The sequence below is a fragment of the Mirounga angustirostris genome, unplaced genomic scaffold (assembly GCF_029215605.1).
Source record: "Mirounga angustirostris isolate CCGP_5_RB_7025 unplaced genomic scaffold, mMirAng1.0.hap1 SCAF_9, whole genome shotgun sequence".
In the NCBI taxonomy this organism is placed as follows: domain Eukaryota; kingdom Metazoa; phylum Chordata; class Mammalia; order Carnivora; family Phocidae; genus Mirounga; species Mirounga angustirostris.
The window spans coordinates 9,391,577-9,412,979 of NW_026991717.1; the positions used below are offsets into that span (position 1 = coordinate 9,391,577).

Sequence of the window (21,403 nt, forward strand, 5' to 3'; positions counted from 1 at the left end):
TCACAGGACACACCAAGGTTCAAAATTTAGGCTTTTGCTGTTTTTCCTTGTAGTTCTTGGCTTCCTCCACTTTGAGATGGTTTTTAGTCTAAATCTCTTTGGAATGTGAAAAGATCCTGGGAGTTTCTAGATATGGAGGCCAGAGAGAAATTGCCATATAGGTGAATGGAAAACCAACAAAATCATAATATTTTGCTATTGTTCTAAAGAATATGATGAAAATACCGCCCAGATCCATATCCTAATACATCAAGGACTGAAGATTGCCAACTCTTTTATTACAAACTGTAAGTCAGCCCAGTTCCGTGTTTTGTAGACAGTACTTATCTCTATGGTGATTTTTGCCTTTGTGTCTGATAGATAGGAAAGGTCAGGAATTGGGTTGCTCTATCAGTGTTCCTGTCCTGTCTCAAAAGCCAAAAGGCAAGAGAGTATATATTCTCTTTCTTTTTGGTATTAATAACAATCCTAAACTCTAGAATGTCTGATAATACTTTTCTTAGGGTCCTCTTGTAATATCAGAGAGAGATACACCTTGCTTTATCCAATAAAACAAGTGCTAGCCTATCAGTTTTTATAAGAAATTAGCAATGAGCTAATAATTAATTACATATGTCCTGTGTCCTGTGTCCTAACAGTTCCTGTCCTTTTTCTTTCTTATGAATGTATATTTTTTATTTTCCATCAAAAGAAAATGCACAAATGAGCAATTCATGGGTTGGGAATCCATTTCTTTTATCAAAAGATATGGATAATTTAGATTTCATTTACAACTTTACAGAATAAATTGATGAAACTGGCTACCGATCAAGGGTTGAAGATGAACTCTAGAAATGCTCCGTCTTTTTTTTTTTTTTCCAAAAAATCATCTTGCTGTGGAGGAATAGTTACTTAAGTGGACCTGTCACCTATCCACTCCCATCTACTTTTGAAAACTGGAGCACAGGATGAGTAAAAATAGGCCAGAACATCTCAGATTTTTTGTTCACTGGGATACACGGAAAGAGGTAAAGAACGGAGGCTTGTGAACTAAGCACTTGTTGCGTCTGTATAAGTTCTAACATCCAACAACAAGGTCTAAGGGTTTTAATGTGTTGATTTTCTCTGAAAATCAAAAGATTTCTTGGGTTCTACTGTGGGTGCCATTTAACATGCTTGTGCTTCTAAAGGGCAGGGCATTCGCCACTGGGACACGGACGGATGGCTGAGGTTTCTCAGATCAACACAGAAGAGCAGGAAATTGAGAAAGAATGAAAGAGCAGAGAAAAGGAAGCTAGCAACACTCTAACTTACTTATAATAACAGATTTCATAGCCCATCCGTATCCAGGTGGGTCTGCCAAGAAGAGCCTCCTTCACAGAATACACAGTTGGCTGCATCCCTGCACAGAACAAAGGCAGGATTAATCACTGGGGAGGGGCACCCTGGGTGGCTCAGTCAGTTTGGCAACGGGACCCTTAATTTCGGCTCAGGTCATGATCTCAGGGCCGTGAAATCGTGCGTCAGACTCCAAGCCAGCACCGAGCCTGCTTAAGACTCTCTTTCCCTCTCCCTCTCCCTCTGCCCCTACACCCCATATCTTAAAAAAAAAAGTATTAATCTCTGGGGAAAGAGAAAAGGGAAAGAGAGCTGTGATGGGCTGAATCATGGCCCTCCGAGAAATCCAGGTCCTAACCCCTGGAAGCTGTGAATGGTGCCTTATATGGCAAAAGAGATTTCATAGATGTAATTAAATTAAGGATTTTGAGATGGAGAGATTATCCTGGTGGGCCCTAAATGCAATCACTTATGTCCTTTTAGGAGGGAGGCAGAGGGAGGTTTGACTGCACAGGAGAAGCTATGTGACTGAAGCAGACGGAGACTGGGAGATGCTACACAGCCGGCTTTGAAGAGGGAGGAAGGGGCCATGAGCCAAGGGATGCAAGGAACACAACTCTATAAACAGCGGGAAAAAAATACCAAACAAACAGAAAATCCCTTAGATGCTCCAGTGGGCATGGCCCTTCTAGCACCTTCACTGTAGCCCAGTGAAACTGATTTTGGACTTGTAGCCACTAGAATTGTAAAAGAGTAAATCTGTCTTGTTTTAAGCCACTGAGTTTGTGACAATTTGTACAGCAGACACATGGAGCAAATACAAGACTCAGGGTTCATATTTTCTCTTTCTACACCAGCAAGAATCTATTTAGTCGGTACAAAATAGAGGCAGTACCCTGTGCTTAGACCTAGAGATATGGGAATATTTATTCCTCACTCAAAGTCACTCAATGAATTAGTATATGATCCAGCAATAGCATGCAGAATTTTCCATTTCTGGAAACATTCAAAGTCAATGTGGGCTGCCAATCACTTTGTCCCTTGAATTTCTCCTCCAAAATGGCCGCAGGTATTCAGGAGAACTTGAATTTTCCCCATATTTTCTGAGAGTGCAAATCAATGTCATCCAATTGGATTGTGCTGTTTTCCTTTCTGGGACAAATAGGTCAATATATTTGCTGTTGTGGGATTTAGGAGATGAAGAGAAGGAATAAATGAGAGGTTCTCATGGACCTCCAAAAGTTCAAGGTGGGGCAAGGGAGTCAGGAAGTAATGGAATGGCAGGCATGGTATTAACATTCCACCACAGAGTGAGGACTTCCAGCTTGCCTTCCATGATGGTAGTATGCCACAGGTTGACCACCATCTTGCCACACATGGCAACCAAAACATTCAGCCCAACTTCAAACCCTTTGGGAACCCAAACAGGGCTTACAGTAATAAGCCAATCAATCACAGAGGGGCACCATTCCTAGTGTTAGCCAGAAGATCTAGCTTCTAGAACTTGTAGAAGGTCTAGAAGATCTTGGGTGTTGGCCCAAGAGCTCATACCGTAATTAAACTGGCTGTTGGGCTTCTCACAGTTGATGATGTTGAAGCGGTAAGGGACAGCAGCTCTCATGCCGCTCACCTTGAAGTAGAACCACTGCTGGTGCTGGCTGCTATTCACGTCAGTGTTGACCAGCAAATCGTATTCCCGCCTGCAAAGTCAGACGCAAGATTGGAGGGCTACAAGTCTTTAAGGGAACGTCCAACACTGAGAAGCTACACATCTCAGGTTCCAGAGGACTGATCTAAGACCTGGGATCTCAGTGGGCTGGTAAGTTACAGTGACTGTGCTCATCTCACAAAATTGGACACACAGGACATAGAAATGTGGGGAGAGGGGAGCAGGTTCTTGGTATTAGGAGAATCAATTATACAACCACAGCCTATCTTTTTATTAAACTGTGATTTAATAAATTAATAATTAAACTCTCTGGCAGGAAAAATACAAGTGTGCTATATCCCACAGAAAATTCAATCACATCTGGTTGATGCTGCACATTACTTTTGAGGCTCAGTCTCCTTGTATGGAAAATGGAGATAATGCCTAAATTTGCAGGGCTGTCTGTAAAGATTAAGCGGTATCATACAGGTAAGCCCCCAGCAAAGCAACAAACATGAATTAGGCTAGCAATGCAGGAGTTGTGTGTTCATTTTGTCCCTAACTTAAATGCAGTAAAGTGTACAAATTTTAAGTGTACAACTCAGTGAATTTAAATAAATTCATCTGGACACTCCTGTTCGGCAATTACCCAGATAGGACATTTCCAGTGCCTCAGGAGACTCTTGCGTGTCCCCTCTCTATTACTATCTGCAAAGCTAACCAATTTTTTGAGCTGTAGCAACAAAATTAACAATGCAGTTTTGACTTCAACATTATTATCGGTATATTTTCAAAAATATGATTGCTCCATCCCCTCGGCATATTCTTTGAGTTGCTCCTCTAGAAAGGATGATGTATTTGCCCTGATCTGTTCACACCCTGCCATTCTGGACCCCTGCAAAGTGGTACAGTCAGATTTCTGGAAGGGGGAGCTTTGCAGAAGGCATATCAGAGCAGAGTAGAGCTACCTGACGGAGACCCACTGCTCACACAGTCACTCTAAGCATCTCCCTTAAACCACTGAGCCTGAGATACAGCGAATGAAGCATAGTCCACCAAGTGACGCTCATAAGGACAAATCCAGAAAGACTACAGCCCTCAAATGATCTCCTACGCCCACCATCCTCTCCAAAAATGGATCATCAAAACTCCTTGCCTATATATAGGTTTGCTTTCTGTCCTCTGACTCCATTACCCTGACCATAATTGGTTTAGGATTCTACACACTGGCCAAAGGCAGATATCTGGAAAGAGAGAGAGAGAGACCAGAACAAGGCCAGCAGGGCAGACACATCATGGACTGACCACTGTTCCCCCCCCCCCCCAGGAGACTCCTGCTTAGGTTTTCTCTCCCAGATCCCTTAAACATGGTATATAAACAGAGTAATAAAAGCAGGCACCACCACAAGATGTAGAAGCTGAGCTGGCAACAGAAAGAGAAGAAGCCTAGAAGGAATGTTAACAGAACTGCCTTTCTCTTCTTCAGCCCATGTAGCTCAACTTGGATTTGTTTTTTATGTCGGGCTTCCTTGAAATAGTTCATGTACAAAACAAACAAACGGAAAAGGATCACTGCTCACCTGCCCGCCCCCAAAAAAGAAATATTTCAAAAATGACTCCTCAGATAGATACAAAACAGGCTGACCTAGCTGAAGTTCTGTGCCCTGGCAAGGGCGAATATGCATCCCTGAAGACAGGCTCATGCTGAGTGTGCTGGGCACTATTCTAAGAGCGTGATGTGTTTTTAACTAACTCGCGTTAAAAAAATGCCTATGATGTGGGTGCCGTCACTGTCCCCATTTTCTGGGTGAGGAAAAAAAGGCATGGAGTAGAGTCAGGTAATTGCTCGAAATCTCCTGGTGAGGAAGGGGTGAGGTGGCTCCAGCATTCTGATTCCAGAGTCTGTGACCCCCACACCATTAACTGTTCTGGACTGCTGTCTTCGGGAGTTCACCCATAGAAGATGGGTGACAAATCCTGATTTTTGGCATATGACAAATAGAGTCCACACTGGTACTGAGGAAAGAATGAAACCATAGCCGTCTCTTCTGCGCCAAAAATTTTTGTTTTGTGTCCTCTCCCCCTTTTTAGTTTGTACAGACCTAGACTTTCCTTGCCTGTGAAATACTTGTCTAGTAATAAGAGCTCATTGAGAGATTCTGCCAGAGAGGCATGGCACTACGCATGCCCTTGAATCAAGAGTAACGCACCTCTCCACGGGGAGCCCAATGTTCCTGTCACCTACATTCACAGCGATGGGAGCAACAGACGTGAAGAGGTACAGGACCAGGGGACCCCATGTACCCTGCTGTGTCAACGGAACCAGCCCTGGCATCAACAGGAGTACAAACATCCCAGTCCAAGGACTCCCGCATCCGAGGATGGAGCCATTATTTGGAATACAAGTGTATTCATAACTTTCACCTCTAGTTGCCACCTTGCTGTGACATCAGCTAATGAGCCCCCTAGTGGTGTGCCCGTAAATGTTTAGCAACGGACTGAGAGGAAAACCTTCATGTGTCTTGTTTGCCCGTTCTCGGGGTATAAACTCTCCCACCGTGGCTGATTTCAAATGACTGATGTGAGACCACGGTACGGAGAATAGGGAGGAGAGAGGCACAACCTGCTACCTTCGTGGGTTTCCTTACTTACTCACGCACTTGGATGGCTTTGCGAAGATTTCCTGACTCAAACTTGGAGGAGAACCGCAAGCAGTCAGAAGCGGTGTCTTGCAACGGCCTGTAATGAAATAGGAAACATGTGAACACGTGCATTCCTGCTATTCTTGGGCATAGCCTGACATTTTTTAGAGATAAGCTTTTTCTTACAGATTCTTGAATATGAATTCTGATCGTGTTTCAGGGAGAAGGGGTGGATTACTAACATAAAGCATGATTATTCTCATGTCATTAAGAGGATATTCCATACTCCACCCCCATCTTCCATGTTCCACTGATGCTCAAGACCACCTACCAAGGCTCATCTAAACTGAAGACAACTTTATTTATAACATCACTTGGCTGGATGAGCCTCCGGACATCCTCAAATATCTTGATCCTAGAAAGGAAAATTGGAAACATTTTAAGGGTTGGCTCTCACTCCTGACCCCATCCATCCTATGGTCATCTGGGAAGGGCCTTGAGAGTCATCAGAGAATTATGAAAGAAAAATTAATAATGCCCCCCAACCTGGGGCTACAAGAGTGGAAAAAGTGCTGTCTCTCCTTCCTTTTGTTCTTTATCAAAAAATGAAACTACACTGAGCAATAGGAATGTAGGATGCACTGATGCCAGATTTTAGTTGGAAGATTCTTGACTTGAAGGGGAATTTTTTTCAAGAGCATTTAGACTAATGGACTCCAAAGGTTTTTGGTTGTGAGAGTAAGAAGGTCCTTTGCACAGAGACAATATTTGAGGGAGACTTTAGGATTGTTGACTCTTAGCATCCTCAAGGGCTTCAAGGCTTCAGTAAGCCTCTGAACTCTTGGGTCATTTCTATTCCTTGGGTTCTGTCATCTCCAGAAAACTAAGGTCAATCTTCTGAGAAACACTCATATTCAGGAAGTTTAAGTAAGAGGACAGAAGGAAGCCCAACAGATCTTTCAGATTCCCTCCTTGAATTTCTGATCCATGTTTTTTGGTGGAGTGGGAGAAAGAGAGGGGAGGTAGACAAGAGGCCTAGACTCAAGGGGAGCATGTTCTGTCAAAGGGGGAGGTGTTGCTGGGCCAGCCCCTGTGCCGTGTCTCTCAGGAACTTGAGCATAGCAGATAACCTGCAAAGGATAGGGTCAGAGATGTCAGCAGGAGCCCAAGTCTGAGCAGCTCATGGGATCCACCATTACTTTGCTGATGAAATGGAAAATAAGTTCATGAAACTTTCTGGTATGCACACTTTGCTCCATTGACTTAGCATATGCATACTCAATGTTTGTTTGTTTTCCAAGGAAAATCATTTTTCCTTGGCTTTAGCCATTTACATTTTAATCTCACTATGTTGATCCAAAGGCAAAGCTCCCTTTCCATCATTCTGGGAATAACCCACCACCCAAAGTTTCTATCCTAGAGAATGCATATTTTCCTTACAATCTTCAGTGATAGAGCAGAACTATTCTCCCAGCCAAGCCAGGTTTTATAAGGTTGGGACTGTGAGATGAGGGTACACCACCTCCTTTCGTCAACAAGAGATCAGATGCCAATTTACAGTGAATTAAAAAAGAAAGATCCCAAATAATCCACACTGTTTTTTTGGTGTTTTTTTTTTTTTTTCCTGAGAAACTTCCTTAAAGAATGATCCCAATTATTTGGAGAAACTGGGTTATCTTTCCCTGTTATGATCTGCAATGCATTCTGGGATACAGGGTTGCATTAGAACCATCGAAGGGATTCTTTTTCTGGCAACACATGCCTGTTGCTATTCCACACTTGGTTCTGACATGTCCAGGGAGGGAGGCAAGCTTCTGTGTTTGGCAAAAGCTTCCCAAAGGATCTGAACATGCTACTGCTTGATTCTCACTTTTCCTAAGATGGCAGAACTCTCTATACAAACCATTCTGCCTATTAAAATATTAAAGACAAAAAATATAGCTTCCAAATCAGCAGCACCATCACCTTTGGAGTCCACACTTCCGCTCCAGCATTGACTGAGCAGAGGGAGGTGGACGGTGACCCCAGAGGTCAGGAAATGCCATCCTCTTGAAGTCAGCTACAGATCTGGTTCTTCTGGCTTTGGCCATATAAAGAGAGGGGTCATGGAAGGGGATATGCTTGGGATGTGTCTGCAGAAGCTTATCTATTACTTCAGCAGTTTCTGTAGGCCTAGTGGAATTGGAGAAGGAGGCACTCATCATTGGGCAGGAAATCACGTCTATATCCCAAGCATCCTGTTTGAGGGAAGCTTGAATGTCAGGGATTTCTTTTCCAGAAGAATCTATCCCAAGACCATTTGATTGCATGTTTTGGTATGCGGTGTTCCCAGGGCCTTTTTTGGAGGCTGGATGCATGGCGGACCTCCCCATCTTCACCATACTCGGGAGGGAAGTCTGGACCATGTCTTCTCTTTCTTGCCCCCAGGGGCGTTGGTCCTCAGTCAAACAATGCTGCTTTGGGGAGGCTGCAGTCGGAATGTGGTAGTGCTTGGCATGCTGAGTCTCTTCAAAGTTCAAATCATCTGCAGGTTTAGACTCGAGTTCCTTCAGGTTTAAAATGGAAAAGAATATGTCAGTGTTTCCTCCCTGGTAGAAAATACAACTTGACCCCTATCCTCACTCTCTGGGCACAGAGTTAAGCATAAATTCTGTGAATTAGGAAGCTTTTTCCAAGGTCAGACAAGAAAAGGCTAAGCTTCAAGAATCAAATGAATGGTAGAATCATAGAAATTCATGTTTGGAAGGGGCATTGGGTGGGTCTAGTACAATTCTATATAGCACACAAATGCCCTCTGGAACACCCCAAAAAGTTACAGCCTGTTGAACAAACTTATTTACAGGGTTTTCATTACACCCCAAGGCAGCGCCTTTCATTTGAGGATCATTCTGTTCGTTTAAAAAAAAAAAAAAAAGTCTTCCTTACACTGAACTGAAATTTCCTTCCCTGAAACTTTTACCTATGGATCCCCTTTGGCCTTCTGGAGTAAAATAGAATATACTGCCTCCCTTCTCCATGGGATTTAGCTGGTACCTTTAGAGGTGGGCAAATTCATGATATATTAAGAGTCATAAGAAAATAATAGAGATCCAAAGTCAGGTCTAAAAGACAACAGCAATAGTAATGGGAGCAGCAACTAGCCACTACATCGCCAGGTGCAAGGTTCTCAATTTGTTTCTACTAACAAAAAACCCTGAAATCAGACTGACCACCTTCAGAAAGCCATCTAGTACAACTTGCCCACTCAATAAATCATCAAGAATTTTCAGTGCATTTTCAGGACGTGAGGACAAGTCACTTTGTCCCCCAGACAATAGGCGGCAATGTGTACAGTCCTATTTCCATCTCCGTGCCAGGTGTCCCTACTGGAGGCGCCTTGCATACATCCAGACCAGCCCCCTTTTTCACATTTTGCTTAGCCTTCTGCTTCTCTCTCAGAAAGACCCCAGAAGCAGATTGCTAATGATGAGCAGTGCTCTCCATCTGGAGAGCTCCTGCTTGGCCTCTCAGGCTCTGCAAAGAACCTATCATGCATCACCATGGAGCAGAACCAGGGCATATGCCCTACCTCAAAGCTGCAGGAGAGCTCAAGACACATCGCCTCATACTGCATCAGTTCCTCTTCGGGTCGGTCAAGACCAGGTTTGGAACTTAGCTTGTTCACATCCGTTTCCAAGTCATCATCCTACAATGGAATATCCAAATGTATATACATATACACACATATATATATGTGTGTATATATATTCACAGTCAAGACAGTCACCCTGAAAAGCAACAAGACAAGCTACTACATGTGTGATTTTTCAGAATCTTGGGACATGGTTTCCTTGCCTCCAAATTATAGTGCTAACCTACACAAAGGAGAATTTAAGATGTCGGGTTGTATTTTTTTTAAGATTTTATTTATTTATTTGACAGAGACAGAGAGACAGAGAGAGAGCGCAAGTAGGCAGAGCAGCAGGCAGAGAAAGAGGGAGAAGCAGGCTCCCCGCTGAGCAGGGAGCCCAATGCGGGGCTCAATCCCAGGACCCTGGGATCATGACCTGAGCCGAAGGCAGATGCTTAACCAACTGAGCCACCCAGGCACCCCTGGGTTGTATTTTTTTAATGAAAAGAAAGAAGGTATACAACTTTTCTCAGCATCCATCTCAGGATTTATCAGCCCCCACTGTAAATAACTAATTTATATAAAATTAGTAAAGTGTGATATGAAAGAATTCTGTGTCTTGCCACCACCATCATCAACAGAATTGTAATCACTGCACCTATTCTTCTATCCCCCTTCCCATTTAGGTCCCTCAGGCTTCTGAAAAATGTTTAATGAGCACCTACTATGAGCAGGTACCATTCTGGGCATTGAGTTAGCGATAATGGAACAGACAAAGGTCAATGTCCCTATGGAATCCGCCTTCTATCGAGAGAAGGAAGAGAGCAAACAAATGAAGAAGGTCATTTCTAACAGTGATAAATGCCATGGATATATTGAAGGGGGCAGTGGGATTTACCCTGAGGTGGGGGGTGTGGGAAGCTGTTTAGATTGTGTGAGCTGATGGGCACCTGGGTAGCTCCAGTTGGTTAAGCATCTGCCTTTGGCTCAGGTCATGATCCCAGGACCCTGGGATCAAGTCCCGCATTGGATTCCCTGCTCAGCAGGGAGTCTGCTTCTTCCTCTACCCCTCCCCCCCGACTTGTGATCTCTCTCTCTCACACACAAATAAAATCCTTAGATTGCGTGAGTTGAGACCACCTCGTGGAGGAGGTGACATTTTAACTAGAACAGAGGGGAAGAAATCACCAGCAAAACAGCTGATGATGGTTTCCAGAAAGAAGATGGTTGCAGCACAGAGAACAGGAGGAAGATGGCAGGAGTAAGCATTCGAGAAGGAGGCACTAGGCGGGGCCTTCCAGACCCGGGGAGGGGTTTGTCACCTCCCGTTGCACTTTACCCCATTAAAGATTTATGTTTACCCCGTCACTGCCAGTCTTTTCTTCATTGGGCTGAATAATCCCAGACCCTTAATATTTATTTCTAGATCATCATTTCACAATAGTTAAATGGTGAGGGTGACTTTCCTCCCAACACCTCTGTATTTTCCAAAGGTTATAAAGTCTTACACAGAAAGGACACCAAGAATCAAGCAGTCCAGTCTTTTCATCTTTCCATGTCTCTCCTGGGCCCAGTTTCCCTAATGAAGTAGGGGAGAAAAACCTACCCTGTGTATTAGTTAAGGAAAAACCTGGCAGTCCTGAAGGCCTGGACTGTTCTTCTTTAAGTCAAATGAATATGGACAATAAATGTTTATATGACTGATTGGGGCAGGGGGAGGGAAGAAAATGCAACATTCTATCCCTCTTCTGGAATTTTCCTCCAAACTTTAAATTAAAAGAAAAATTGATCTCATGAGGTTGATTTCATGGTATTTTCTGATACAGTGCGCACCAGGCCCAAACTCCTTAGCCTGGTTCTGGAGATCCCATCATTCTTGTTCTTTCCAGGTTTATCTATCAGTTCCTACTTGCCTCCACCCTCCTTGCTGCAGCTTCAGCTATGCGCCAGAGTGCTACCAATGGAAACCCATCTGGCAGGTGACTGGGAAAAGTCTCCCGACCAGCAAGTAAGGCTGTTGTGTCTGGAGTGAAGAGTGTCATGCAGCCCATGAGCTGCAGCCGAATTCATTCTAAATGTGGCTAGGTGACCTACTGAGCTTTATGGCAGGAGTTAGCTAACTATAACCTACTGTCAGTTTTTGTAAAAAATGTTTTATTGGAACACAGACACACCCATTCATTTATGCATTATCTGTGGGTAGTTTCTCGGTATAGCAGTGAAGTAAAGTAGTTGTAACAGAGACCATCTCTGGTCCCCAAAGTTTTCTATCTCAGTCTCTGAATCTCCAGGCACTCAGGTTGGTTCTCCCCTCCTTCTCTGTTTCTTATAAATACCATTTATACTTATTCAGGGATGGCCCTGTGTCTGTGTCCTCACAGCAACCCAGGTAGGATTCAACATTTAGGATTCTGGGACCCATCTAATCCAGATCATGCTTTCTGGCCCTTCTTCCTCATATTGGACCTTTCAGATATTATTGATTTTCCCCAGCCTTACACTTGAGCTCACCACCCTTTCGAAGATGATGATTTGAACTCTGGTAGGGACAACCTCCAAGTTCACTAGAACTCTTTGAAGATAAAAATCTATGCCTTGTTTGCTTTTGTATCATATTACCATCCCCAGGAAATTAGCCTACTGCCTCCCACATGGATCACGGCCAAGAAAGTACCTGCAAGAAACAAAAAACTGAAAAGGAAGGAAAAGAGGGAGCAAAGGAGAGGAGAGCTTGAAGTCACTCTGATTATCCTCCTCCTCTTCAGAGTTTGTCCAAATCAAACAGCTGTGTTCACAAAAAATAAAAAAATATATTAAAAAAAAAAAAACACAGCCAACATCTGGTCTATACTTCTTACAAGTTTCTCTTTTCTTATGTTGACACTGAGTTTTCAAAGAAAGTCACCCAAGTTTCCATTCTTAAGACTCTTTACAGACAAAAGTTCCTTTTAATCATTCTTTCTAAACAGTTGAGCCCAATTATTAACTAAGACTTTTCAAATGAAAAGGCCATCAGTTAACAGCCTGGGCTGGATCTATGACCAGAAACAAATATTCCTGGCTTCTTGCCCACATTTCTTGCAGCAAATGCTTCTGGGTTCACGAAGGAAAATCAGTTTGCTGGAACCCCAGTTCCCTTGCTCTTTTGCAACACCCCAGAATCAAGCCTTGAGTCCGATGTGCCCTGTTTCTCTGATTCACATTTACACACTGACTTCTCATCTTCTCCTTTTGGCTCGAAGGCTTTGATGAATAGCTTCCAAACCTTCACCAATTTGTTCTGTGCTTCTTTCCCAGCTGGATTTGATGCTTTGTTTGGGTTTCACTCCACCCCAACCCGCCAACATCTGCAACACGGTGGGGGAAAAGGAGAACGTCTGAACGCTCTCCATCCTGTGCAGCGTGAGTCAGGCACCAGCATGCAGCTTGTCCCTGCACATCAGATACAAGAGGCGACTGACACTCTGCATCAGACACCCAGTTACCAAAGAACAAGGAAGAGGGTAGGGGAAAGTGGCATTGATGAACGATCGCCACAGCACAGTATTATTCAGATAATTCAGCGAGTACTCAATAGGCCTGTGCTGTCAAGCCACGGCAAAGATCCAGTTTACTACTGATGACTTCAGAAATGATTCCATTTATCAACAAAACTCTGAGAACACTGGAGGGTCGATAGCAGTCTTAATCTAGAGACTGAGCAGTCTTAACCTAGAGTCTTAACGTAGAAGCTGAGCTGTAGCCTCTATGAGTCTGTGGCTACCATCTTATGATAGAGAACTCAGAACTCCAGGGAACTCTCTAGATGGGTAGGTAGGTAGGAGGGAAGGGAAGAAAAAAAGAAGGGAGGGAAGGAAAAGATGAGGTGGGTGGATGGGTCGATGGATGGATGGATGATGATAGGCAAATATACAGATGATAGATTTTTTCAAATTCAGGTTTCAGAGAAGTGTCTTTTCATACAAATGGCTAACAGACACATGAAAAAATGTCATCACCATTAGCATCAGGGAAATTCAAATCAAAACCACATTGAGATACCACCTTACACCAGTTAGAATGGCAAAAATGGACAGGGAAAGAAACAACAAATGTTGGAGAGGTTGTGGAAAAAGGGGAACCCTCTTCCACTGTTGGTGGGAATGCAAGTTGGTACAGCCACTTTGGAAAACAGTGTGGAGGTGCCTCAAAAATTTAAAAATAGAGCTACCCTATGACCCAGCAATTGCACTATTGGGAATTTACCCCAAAGACACAGAAGTAGTGAAAAGAAGGGCCATATGCACCCCAATGTTCATAGCAGCAATGTCTGCAATAGCCAAACTATGGAAAGAGCTGAGATGCCCTTCAACAGATGAATGGATAAAGAAGATGTGGTCCAGGGTGCCTGGGTGGCTCAGTCATTAAGTGTCTGCCTTCGGCTCAGGTCATGATCCCAGGGTCCTGGGATCGAGTCCCGCATCGGGCTCCCTGCTCCGTGGGAAGCCTGCTACTCCCTCTCACACTCCCCCTACCTTGTGTTCCCTCTCTCACTGTGTCTCTCTCTGTCAAATGAATAAATAAAATCTTTAAAAAAAAAAAAAAGATGTAGTCCATATATACAATGGAATATTACTCAGCCATCAGAAAGGATGAATATCCAACTTTTACATCAACATGGATGGGACAGGAGGAGATTATGCTAAGTGAAATAAGTCAAGCAGAGAAAGTCAATTATCATATGGTTTCACTTATTTGTGGAACATAAGGAATAGCATGGAGGACATTAGGAGAAGGAAAGGAAAAATGAAGGGGGGGTAATTGGAGGGAGAGATGAACCATGAGAGACTACGGACTCTGAGAAACAAACAGGGTTTTAGAGGGGAGGGGGGAGGGAGTGGGGCTGTCACTCACATTTACACACAGACTTCTCATCTTCTCCTTTTGGCTCAAAGGCATTGATGAATAGTTTCCAAGCCCTCACCAATTTGTTCTGTGCTTCTGTTCATGCCTCTTGTATCTGATGTGCAGGGACAAGCTGCATTCGTTAGCCCGGTGATGGATATTAAGGAGGGCACGTACTGCATGGAGCACTGGGTGTTATATGAAAACAATGGATTGTGGATCACCAAATCAAAAATTAATGATGTATTGTATGGTGACTAACATAACATAATAAAATTTTAAATATATATGTATATATCAAAAAATAAATAAAAATAAAATAAATAAATAAATAAATAAATTCAGGTTCCATCTCCAGGAATGTTATAAAAAGTAGTATTTACGGGGGCGGAGCAAGATGGTGGAGGAGTAGGAGACCTGGATTTCGTCTCCTCTCAGGAATTCAGCTGGATAGGGATCAAACCATTCTGAACACCTACAAACTCAACAGGAGATCGAAGAAAAGAAGAGCAACAACTCTCTCATCAGAAAAGCGACCACTTTCTGGAAGGTAGGACGTGCGGAGAAGTGAATCCGAGGCGATATTCGGGAGGATAGACGGCGGGGGAGGGGCCTCCGTCGGCCGCTTCTGGCAAGTGATAGAACCACGGAGCACAAAATCGGAACTTTTGGAAGTCTGCTCCGCTGAGGGACATCACTCTGGTGGCTCAGCGGGGGGTGGAACCCTCCGGGACAGTGTGGTCTCAGGACCCTCGGGGTCACAGAAAGACCGGGGGTGCCTGAGTGCGGCAGAGCTCCCAGGTAACGGAGCAGGGAAGCCGGCTGCAGAGGCGGAGCCCAGGAGCGGGCTCTCAGCTCGGGGTGGCCATAAACCGTGATCCGCGGCACAGTCGGGCCACTGCTCCTCCAGCAGGGACCCAACAAGCGGCAGATCCGGGGAGACTCACCTTCCTCCCCCGGGAGGAGCCGCGCGGGAGTGCACCGCAGGGATCTGCTGGGTTTGGAGACTCCACCCGGGGTCGGGTGCCAGATAGAAACGCGCGGTCACAGGCCGGGTGAGCACGGAGTGCAGCCAGAGACTGGGGAGACAGGAGCGACTGACGGCTTTTCTCTGGGGGCTCACTGAGGAGCGGGGCCCCGAGTTCTCGGCTCCTCCGGGGTGGAGATTGGGAGGCCGCCATTTTCACTCTCAGCCTCCAAAGCTGTACGGAAAGCTCGCAGGGAACAAAAGCTCTGGAGAGCAACCCGAGCAGATTACTTAGCCCGGACTGGGCAAGGGCGGGGCAATTCCACCTCCAGCAAAGACATTTGGAAACCACGGCAACAGGCCCCTCCCCCAGAAGATCAGCAAGAACAGCCAGCCAAGACCAAGTTTACTGATCAATGAGAACGGCACAACTCCGGCGATAGGGGAATACTGCACATAGAATTCATGGCTTTTTTACCATGATTCTTTAGTCTTTCAAACTTAATTTTTTTTAAACTTTTTTTTTTTAATTTTTCTTTTTCCCTTTTTCAACCAACATCTTATCAATCCCTTTTTTAAAAAACATTTTTATTTTTCATTTTTAGAGTCATAATCTATCCCTTCATAGTAGTTGCCAGTATTTTTGGCATATATATATAAGTTGTTCTCTCTTTAAAATTTTGAGATAGTTTCTTCTAACAGATCAAAATATACCCTAAATCTCTAGTATATGGTTTTTTCTACTCCCCTGCCTGATCACATTCTCTCCCTTTTTTTTTCTTTTTTCTTTTTTTAAATCCTCTTCTTTCTTTTTTCAAACAACTTCTTATCGATTCCTTTTATAAAATTTTTTATAATTTTCATCGTTACAGTCATATTCCATCCCTTCATCATATCAACCCTTATTTTTGTACATATATAAGTTTTTCTTTCTTTAAAATTTTGGGAGGCACTTTCTTCTAACAGACCAAAATACACCCAAAATCTAGTGTGTGGCACTGATCTATATACCAGCCTGATCATATTTGATCACATTCTGTCTTTCTTTTTTGTTTTCTTCGGTTTTTTTTTTCCTGTTTTTATCTTTTGCTTTTGCTTTTTTTTTTTTTTTTTTTTTTGCTTTTTCTTTTTTCTTTCTTTCCCTTTCTTTTTCCCCCGGCTTCAGGTCTTTTCTGATTTGTTTAGAGTATATTTTCTGGGGACGTTGTTACCGTGTTAGCATTTTGTTCTCTCATTCATCTATTCTCGTCTGGACAAAATGACAAGACAGAAAAAATCACCTCAACAAAAAGAACAAGAGGTAGTACCGACTGCCAGGGACCTACTCAATACGGACATTAGTACGATGTCTGAACTAGAGTTCAGAATCATCACTTTAAAGATACTAGCTGGGCTTGAAAAGAGCATGGAAGTTACTAGAGAAATCGTTTCTGGAGAAATAAAAGAACTAAAATCTAACCAAGTTGAAATCAAAAAGGCTATTAATGAGGTGCAATCAAAAATGGGGGTGCTAACTGCTAGGATAAATGAGGCAGAAGAGGGAATCAGTGATATAGAAGACCAAATGATGGAAAATAAAGAAGCTAAGAAAAAGAGAGATAAACAACTACTGGATCACGAGGGCAGAATTCGAGAGATAAGCGATACCATAAGACAAAACAACATTAGAATAATTGGGATCCCAGAAGAAGAAGAAAGAGAGAGAGGGGCAGAACGTATACTGGAGCAAATTATAGCAGAGAACTTCCCTAATTTGGGGAAGGAAACAGGCATCAAAATCCAGGAAGCACAAAGAACCCATCCCAAAATCAATAAAAATAGGTCAACACCCCGACATCTAATAGTAAAACTTACAGGTCTCAGAGACAAAGAGAAAATCCTGAAAGCAGCTCGGGAGAAGAGATATGTAACCTACAAGGGTAGAAACATTAGATTGGCAACAGACCTATCCACAGAGACCTGGCAGGCCAGAAAGGACTGGCAGGATATATTCAGAGCACTAAATGAGAAAAATATGCAGCCAAGAATACTCTATCCTGCTAGGCTGTCATTGAAAATTGAAGGAGACATAAAAAGCTTCCAGGACAAACAAAAACTAAAGGAATTTGCAAACACAAAACCAGCCCTACAGGAAATCTTGTAAGGGGTCCTCTAAGCAAAGAGAGAGCCTAAAAGCAACATAGACCAGAAAGGAACACAGACAATATACAGTAACAGTCACCTTACAGGCAATACCATGGCACTAAATTCCTATCTTTCAATAGTTACCCTGAATGTAAATGGGCTAAATACCCCAATCAAAAGACACAGGCTTAAAAAACAAGACCCATCGATATGCTGTCTGCAAGAGACTCATTTTAGAACCAAAGACAACCCCAGATTGAAAGTGAGGGGGTGGAAAACCATTTAACATGCTAATGGACATCAAAAGAAAGCTGGGGTGGCAATCCTTATATCAGACAAATTAGATTTTAAATCAAAGACTGTAATATGAGATGAGGAAGGACACTATATCCTACTTAAAGGGTCTACCCAACAAGAATATCTAACAATTGTAAATATCTATGCCCCTAACATGGGAGCAGCCAATTATATAAGGCAATTAATAACAAAAGCAAAGAAACACATCGACAACAATACAATAATAGTGGGGGACTTTAACAACCCCCTCACTGAAATGGACAGATCGTCTAAGCAAAAGATCAACAAGGAAATAAAGACACACTGGAAAAAATGGACTTCACAGACATATTCAGAACATTCCATCCCAAAGCAATGGAATACACATTCTTCTCTAGTGCCCATGGAACATTCTCCAGAATCGATCACACCCTAGGTCATAAATCAGGTCTCAACCGGTACCAAAAGATTGGGATCACTCCCTGCCTATTTTCAGACCACAATGCTTTGAAACTAGAACTCAATCACAAGAGGAAACTTGGAAAGAACTCAAATACATGGAGGCTAAAGAGCATCCTACTGAAGAATGAATGGGTCAACCAGGAAATTAAAGAATTAAAAAAATACATGGAAACCAATGAAAATGAAAACACAACTATTCAAAATCTTTGGGATGCAGCAAAGGCAGTCCTAAGAGGAAAGTATATAGCAATACAAGCCTTTCTCAAGAAACAAGAAAGGTCTCAAGTACGCAACCTAATCCTACACCTAAAGGAGCTGGAGAAAGAACAGCAAATAAAGCCTAAACCCAGCAGGAGAAGAGAAATAATAAAGATCAGAGCAGAAATCAATGAAACAGAAACTAAAAGAACAGTAGAAGAGATCAACGAAACTAGGAGCTGGTTCTTTGAAAGAATTAACAAGATTGATAAACCCCTGGCCAGACTTATCAAAAAGAAAAGAGAAATGACCCAAATCAACAAAATCATGAATGAAAGAGGAGAGATCACAACCAACACCAAAGAAATACAAACAATTATAAGAACATATTATGAGCAACTCTATGCCAGCAAATTAGATAACCTGGAAGAAATGGATGCATTCCTAGAGATGTATCAACTACCAAAACTGAACCAGGAAGAAACTGAAAACTTGAACAGACCTATAACCACTAAGGAAATTAAAGCAGTCATCAAAAATCTCCCAACAAACAAAAGCCCAGGGCCAGATGGCTTCCCAGGGGAATTCTACCAAACATTTCAAGAATTAATACCTATTCTTCTGAAACTGTTCCAAAAAATAGAAATGGAAGGAAAACTTCCAAACTCATTTTATGAGGCCACCATTACCTTGATCCCAAAACCAGACAAAGACCCCATCAAAAAGAAGAATTATAGACCAATATCCCTGATGAACATGGATGCAAAAATTCTCACCAAAATACTAGCCAATAGGATCCAATAGTACATTAAAAGGATTATTCACCACGACCAAGTGGGATTTATCCCTGGGCTGCAAGGTTGGTTCAACATCCGCAAATCAATCAACGTGATACAATACATTAACAAAAGAAAGAAGAAGAATCATATGATCCTCTCAATAGATGCAGAAAAAGCTTTTGACAAAGTACAGCATCCTTTCGTGATCAAAACTATTCAGAGTAGGGCGCCTGGGTGGCTCAGTTGGTTGGGCGACTGCCTTCGGCTCAGGTCATGATCCTGGAATGCCGGGATCGAGTCCCACATCGGGCTCCCTGCTCAGCAGGGAGTCTGCTTCTCCCTCTGACCCTCCCCCCTTCTTGGGCTCTCTCTCTCTCACTCAAATAAATAAAATTAAAAAAAAAAACCTCTTCAGAGTATACGCATAGAGGGTACATACCTCAATATCATAAAAGCCATCTATGAAAAACGTACAGCGAATATCATTCTCAATGGGGAAAACCTGAGAGCATTCCCCCTAAGGTCAGGAACGCGGCAGGGATGTCCACTATCACCACTGCTATTCAACATAGTATTGGAAGTCCTAGCCACAGCAATCAGACAACAAAAAGAAATCAAAGGCATCCAAGTCGGCAAAGAAGAAGTCAAACTCTCACTCTTTGCAGATGATATGATACTTTATGTGGAAAACCCCAAAGACTCCACCCCAAAACTCCTAGAACTCATACAGGAATTCAGTCAAGTGGCAGGATATAAAATCAATGCACAGAAATCAGTGGCATTCCTATACACCAACAACAAGACAGAAGAAACAGAAATTAAGGAGTCGATCCCATTTACAATTGCACCCAAAACCATAAGATACCTAGGCATAAATCTAACCAAAGAGGCAAAGGATCTATACTCAGAAAACTATAAAATACTCATGAAAGAAATTGAGGAAGACACAAAGAAATGGAAAAACGTTCCATGCTCATGGATTGGAAGAACAAATATTGTGAAGATGTCAATGCTACCTAGAGCAATCTACACATTCAATGCAATCCCCATCAAAATACCATCCACTTTTTTCAAAGAAATGGAACAAAGAATCCTAAAATTTGTATGGAACCAGAAAAGACCCTGCAGAGCCAGAGGAAGGTTGAAAAGAAAAGCAAAGCTGGCGGCATCACAATTCTGGACTTCCAGCTCTATTACAAAGCTGTCATCATCAAGACAGCATGGTACTGGCACAAAAACAGACACATAGATCAATGGAACAGAATAGAGAGCCCAGAAATGGACCCTCAACTCTATGGTCAACTCATCTTCGACAAAGCAGGAAAGAATGTCCAATGGAAAAAAGACAGTCTCTTCAACAAATGGTATTGGGAAAATTGGATAGCCACATGCAGAAGAATGAAACTGGACCATTTCCTTACACCACACACAAAAATAGACTCCAAATGGTTGAAAGACCTCAATGTGAGACAGGAGTCCATCAAAATCCTTGAGGAGAACACAGGCAGCAACCTCTTTGACCTCAGCCAAAGCAACTTCTTCCTAGAAACATCGCCAAAGGCAAGGGAAGCAAGGTCAAAAATGAACTATTGGGACTTCATCAAGATAAAAAGCTTTTGCAAAGCAAAGGAAACAGTCAACAAAACCAAAAGACAACCGACAGAATGGGAGAAGATATTTGCAAATGACATATCAGATAAAGGGCTAGTATCCAAAATCTCTAAAGAACTCATCAAACTTAACACCCAAAGAACAAAGAATCCAATCAAGAAATGGGCAGAAGACATGAACAGACATTTTTCCAAAGAAGACATCCAAATGGCCAACAGACACATGAAAAAGAGCTCAATATCGCTCAGCATCAGGGAAATCCAAATCAAAACCTCAATGAGATACCACCTCACAGCAGTCAGAATGGCTAAAATTAACAAGTCAGGAAACGACAGATGTTGGCGGGGATGCAGAGAAAGGGGAACCCTCCTACACTGTTGGTGGGAATGCAAGCTGGTGCAGCCACTCTGGAAAACTGTATGGAGGTTCCTCAAAAAGTTGAAGATAGAGCTACCATATGATTCAGCAATTGTACTACTGGGTATTTACCCCAAAGATACAAAAGTAGGGATCCAAAAGGGTACGTGCACCCCGATGTTTATAGCAGCAATGTCCACAATAGCCAAACTATGGAAAGAGCCAAGATGTCCATCAACAGATGAATGGAAAAAGAAGATGTGGTATATATATACAATGGAATATTATGCAGTCATCAAAAGGAATGGGATCTTGCCATTTGCAACGACGTGGATGGAACTGGAAGGTATTATGTTGAGCGAAATAAGTCAAACAGAGAAAGACATGTATCCTATGACCTCACTGATATGAGGAATTCTTAATCTCAGGAAAGAAACTGAGGGTTGCTGGAGTGGGGGGTGTGGTGGGAGGGGTGGGGTGACTGGGTGATAGACACTGGGGAGGGTATGTGCTCTGGTAAGTGCTGTG

At 42.9% G+C, this 21,403-nt stretch overlaps 1 protein-coding gene across 1 annotated transcript in view; it reads right to left on the reverse strand.

Moving 5' to 3' along the window:
• Positions 1–21,403, reverse strand: part of AGBL1 (AGBL carboxypeptidase 1) — an 805,329-nt gene that overhangs the window by 608,579 nt on the left and 175,347 nt on the right. The window contains exons 10-15 of the mRNA XM_045901694.2: positions 9,176–9,292; positions 7,573–8,153; positions 5,939–6,022; positions 5,618–5,704; positions 2,869–3,017; positions 1,294–1,381 (exon numbers count right to left, since the gene is read on the reverse strand). Of these exons, the coding sequence (XP_045757650.2) occupies positions 1,294–1,381; positions 2,869–3,017; positions 5,618–5,704; positions 5,939–6,022; positions 7,573–8,153; positions 9,176–9,292 (1,106 nt within the window). The remainder of the gene's footprint in view (positions 1–1,293; positions 1,382–2,868; positions 3,018–5,617; positions 5,705–5,938; positions 6,023–7,572; positions 8,154–9,175; positions 9,293–21,403) is intronic.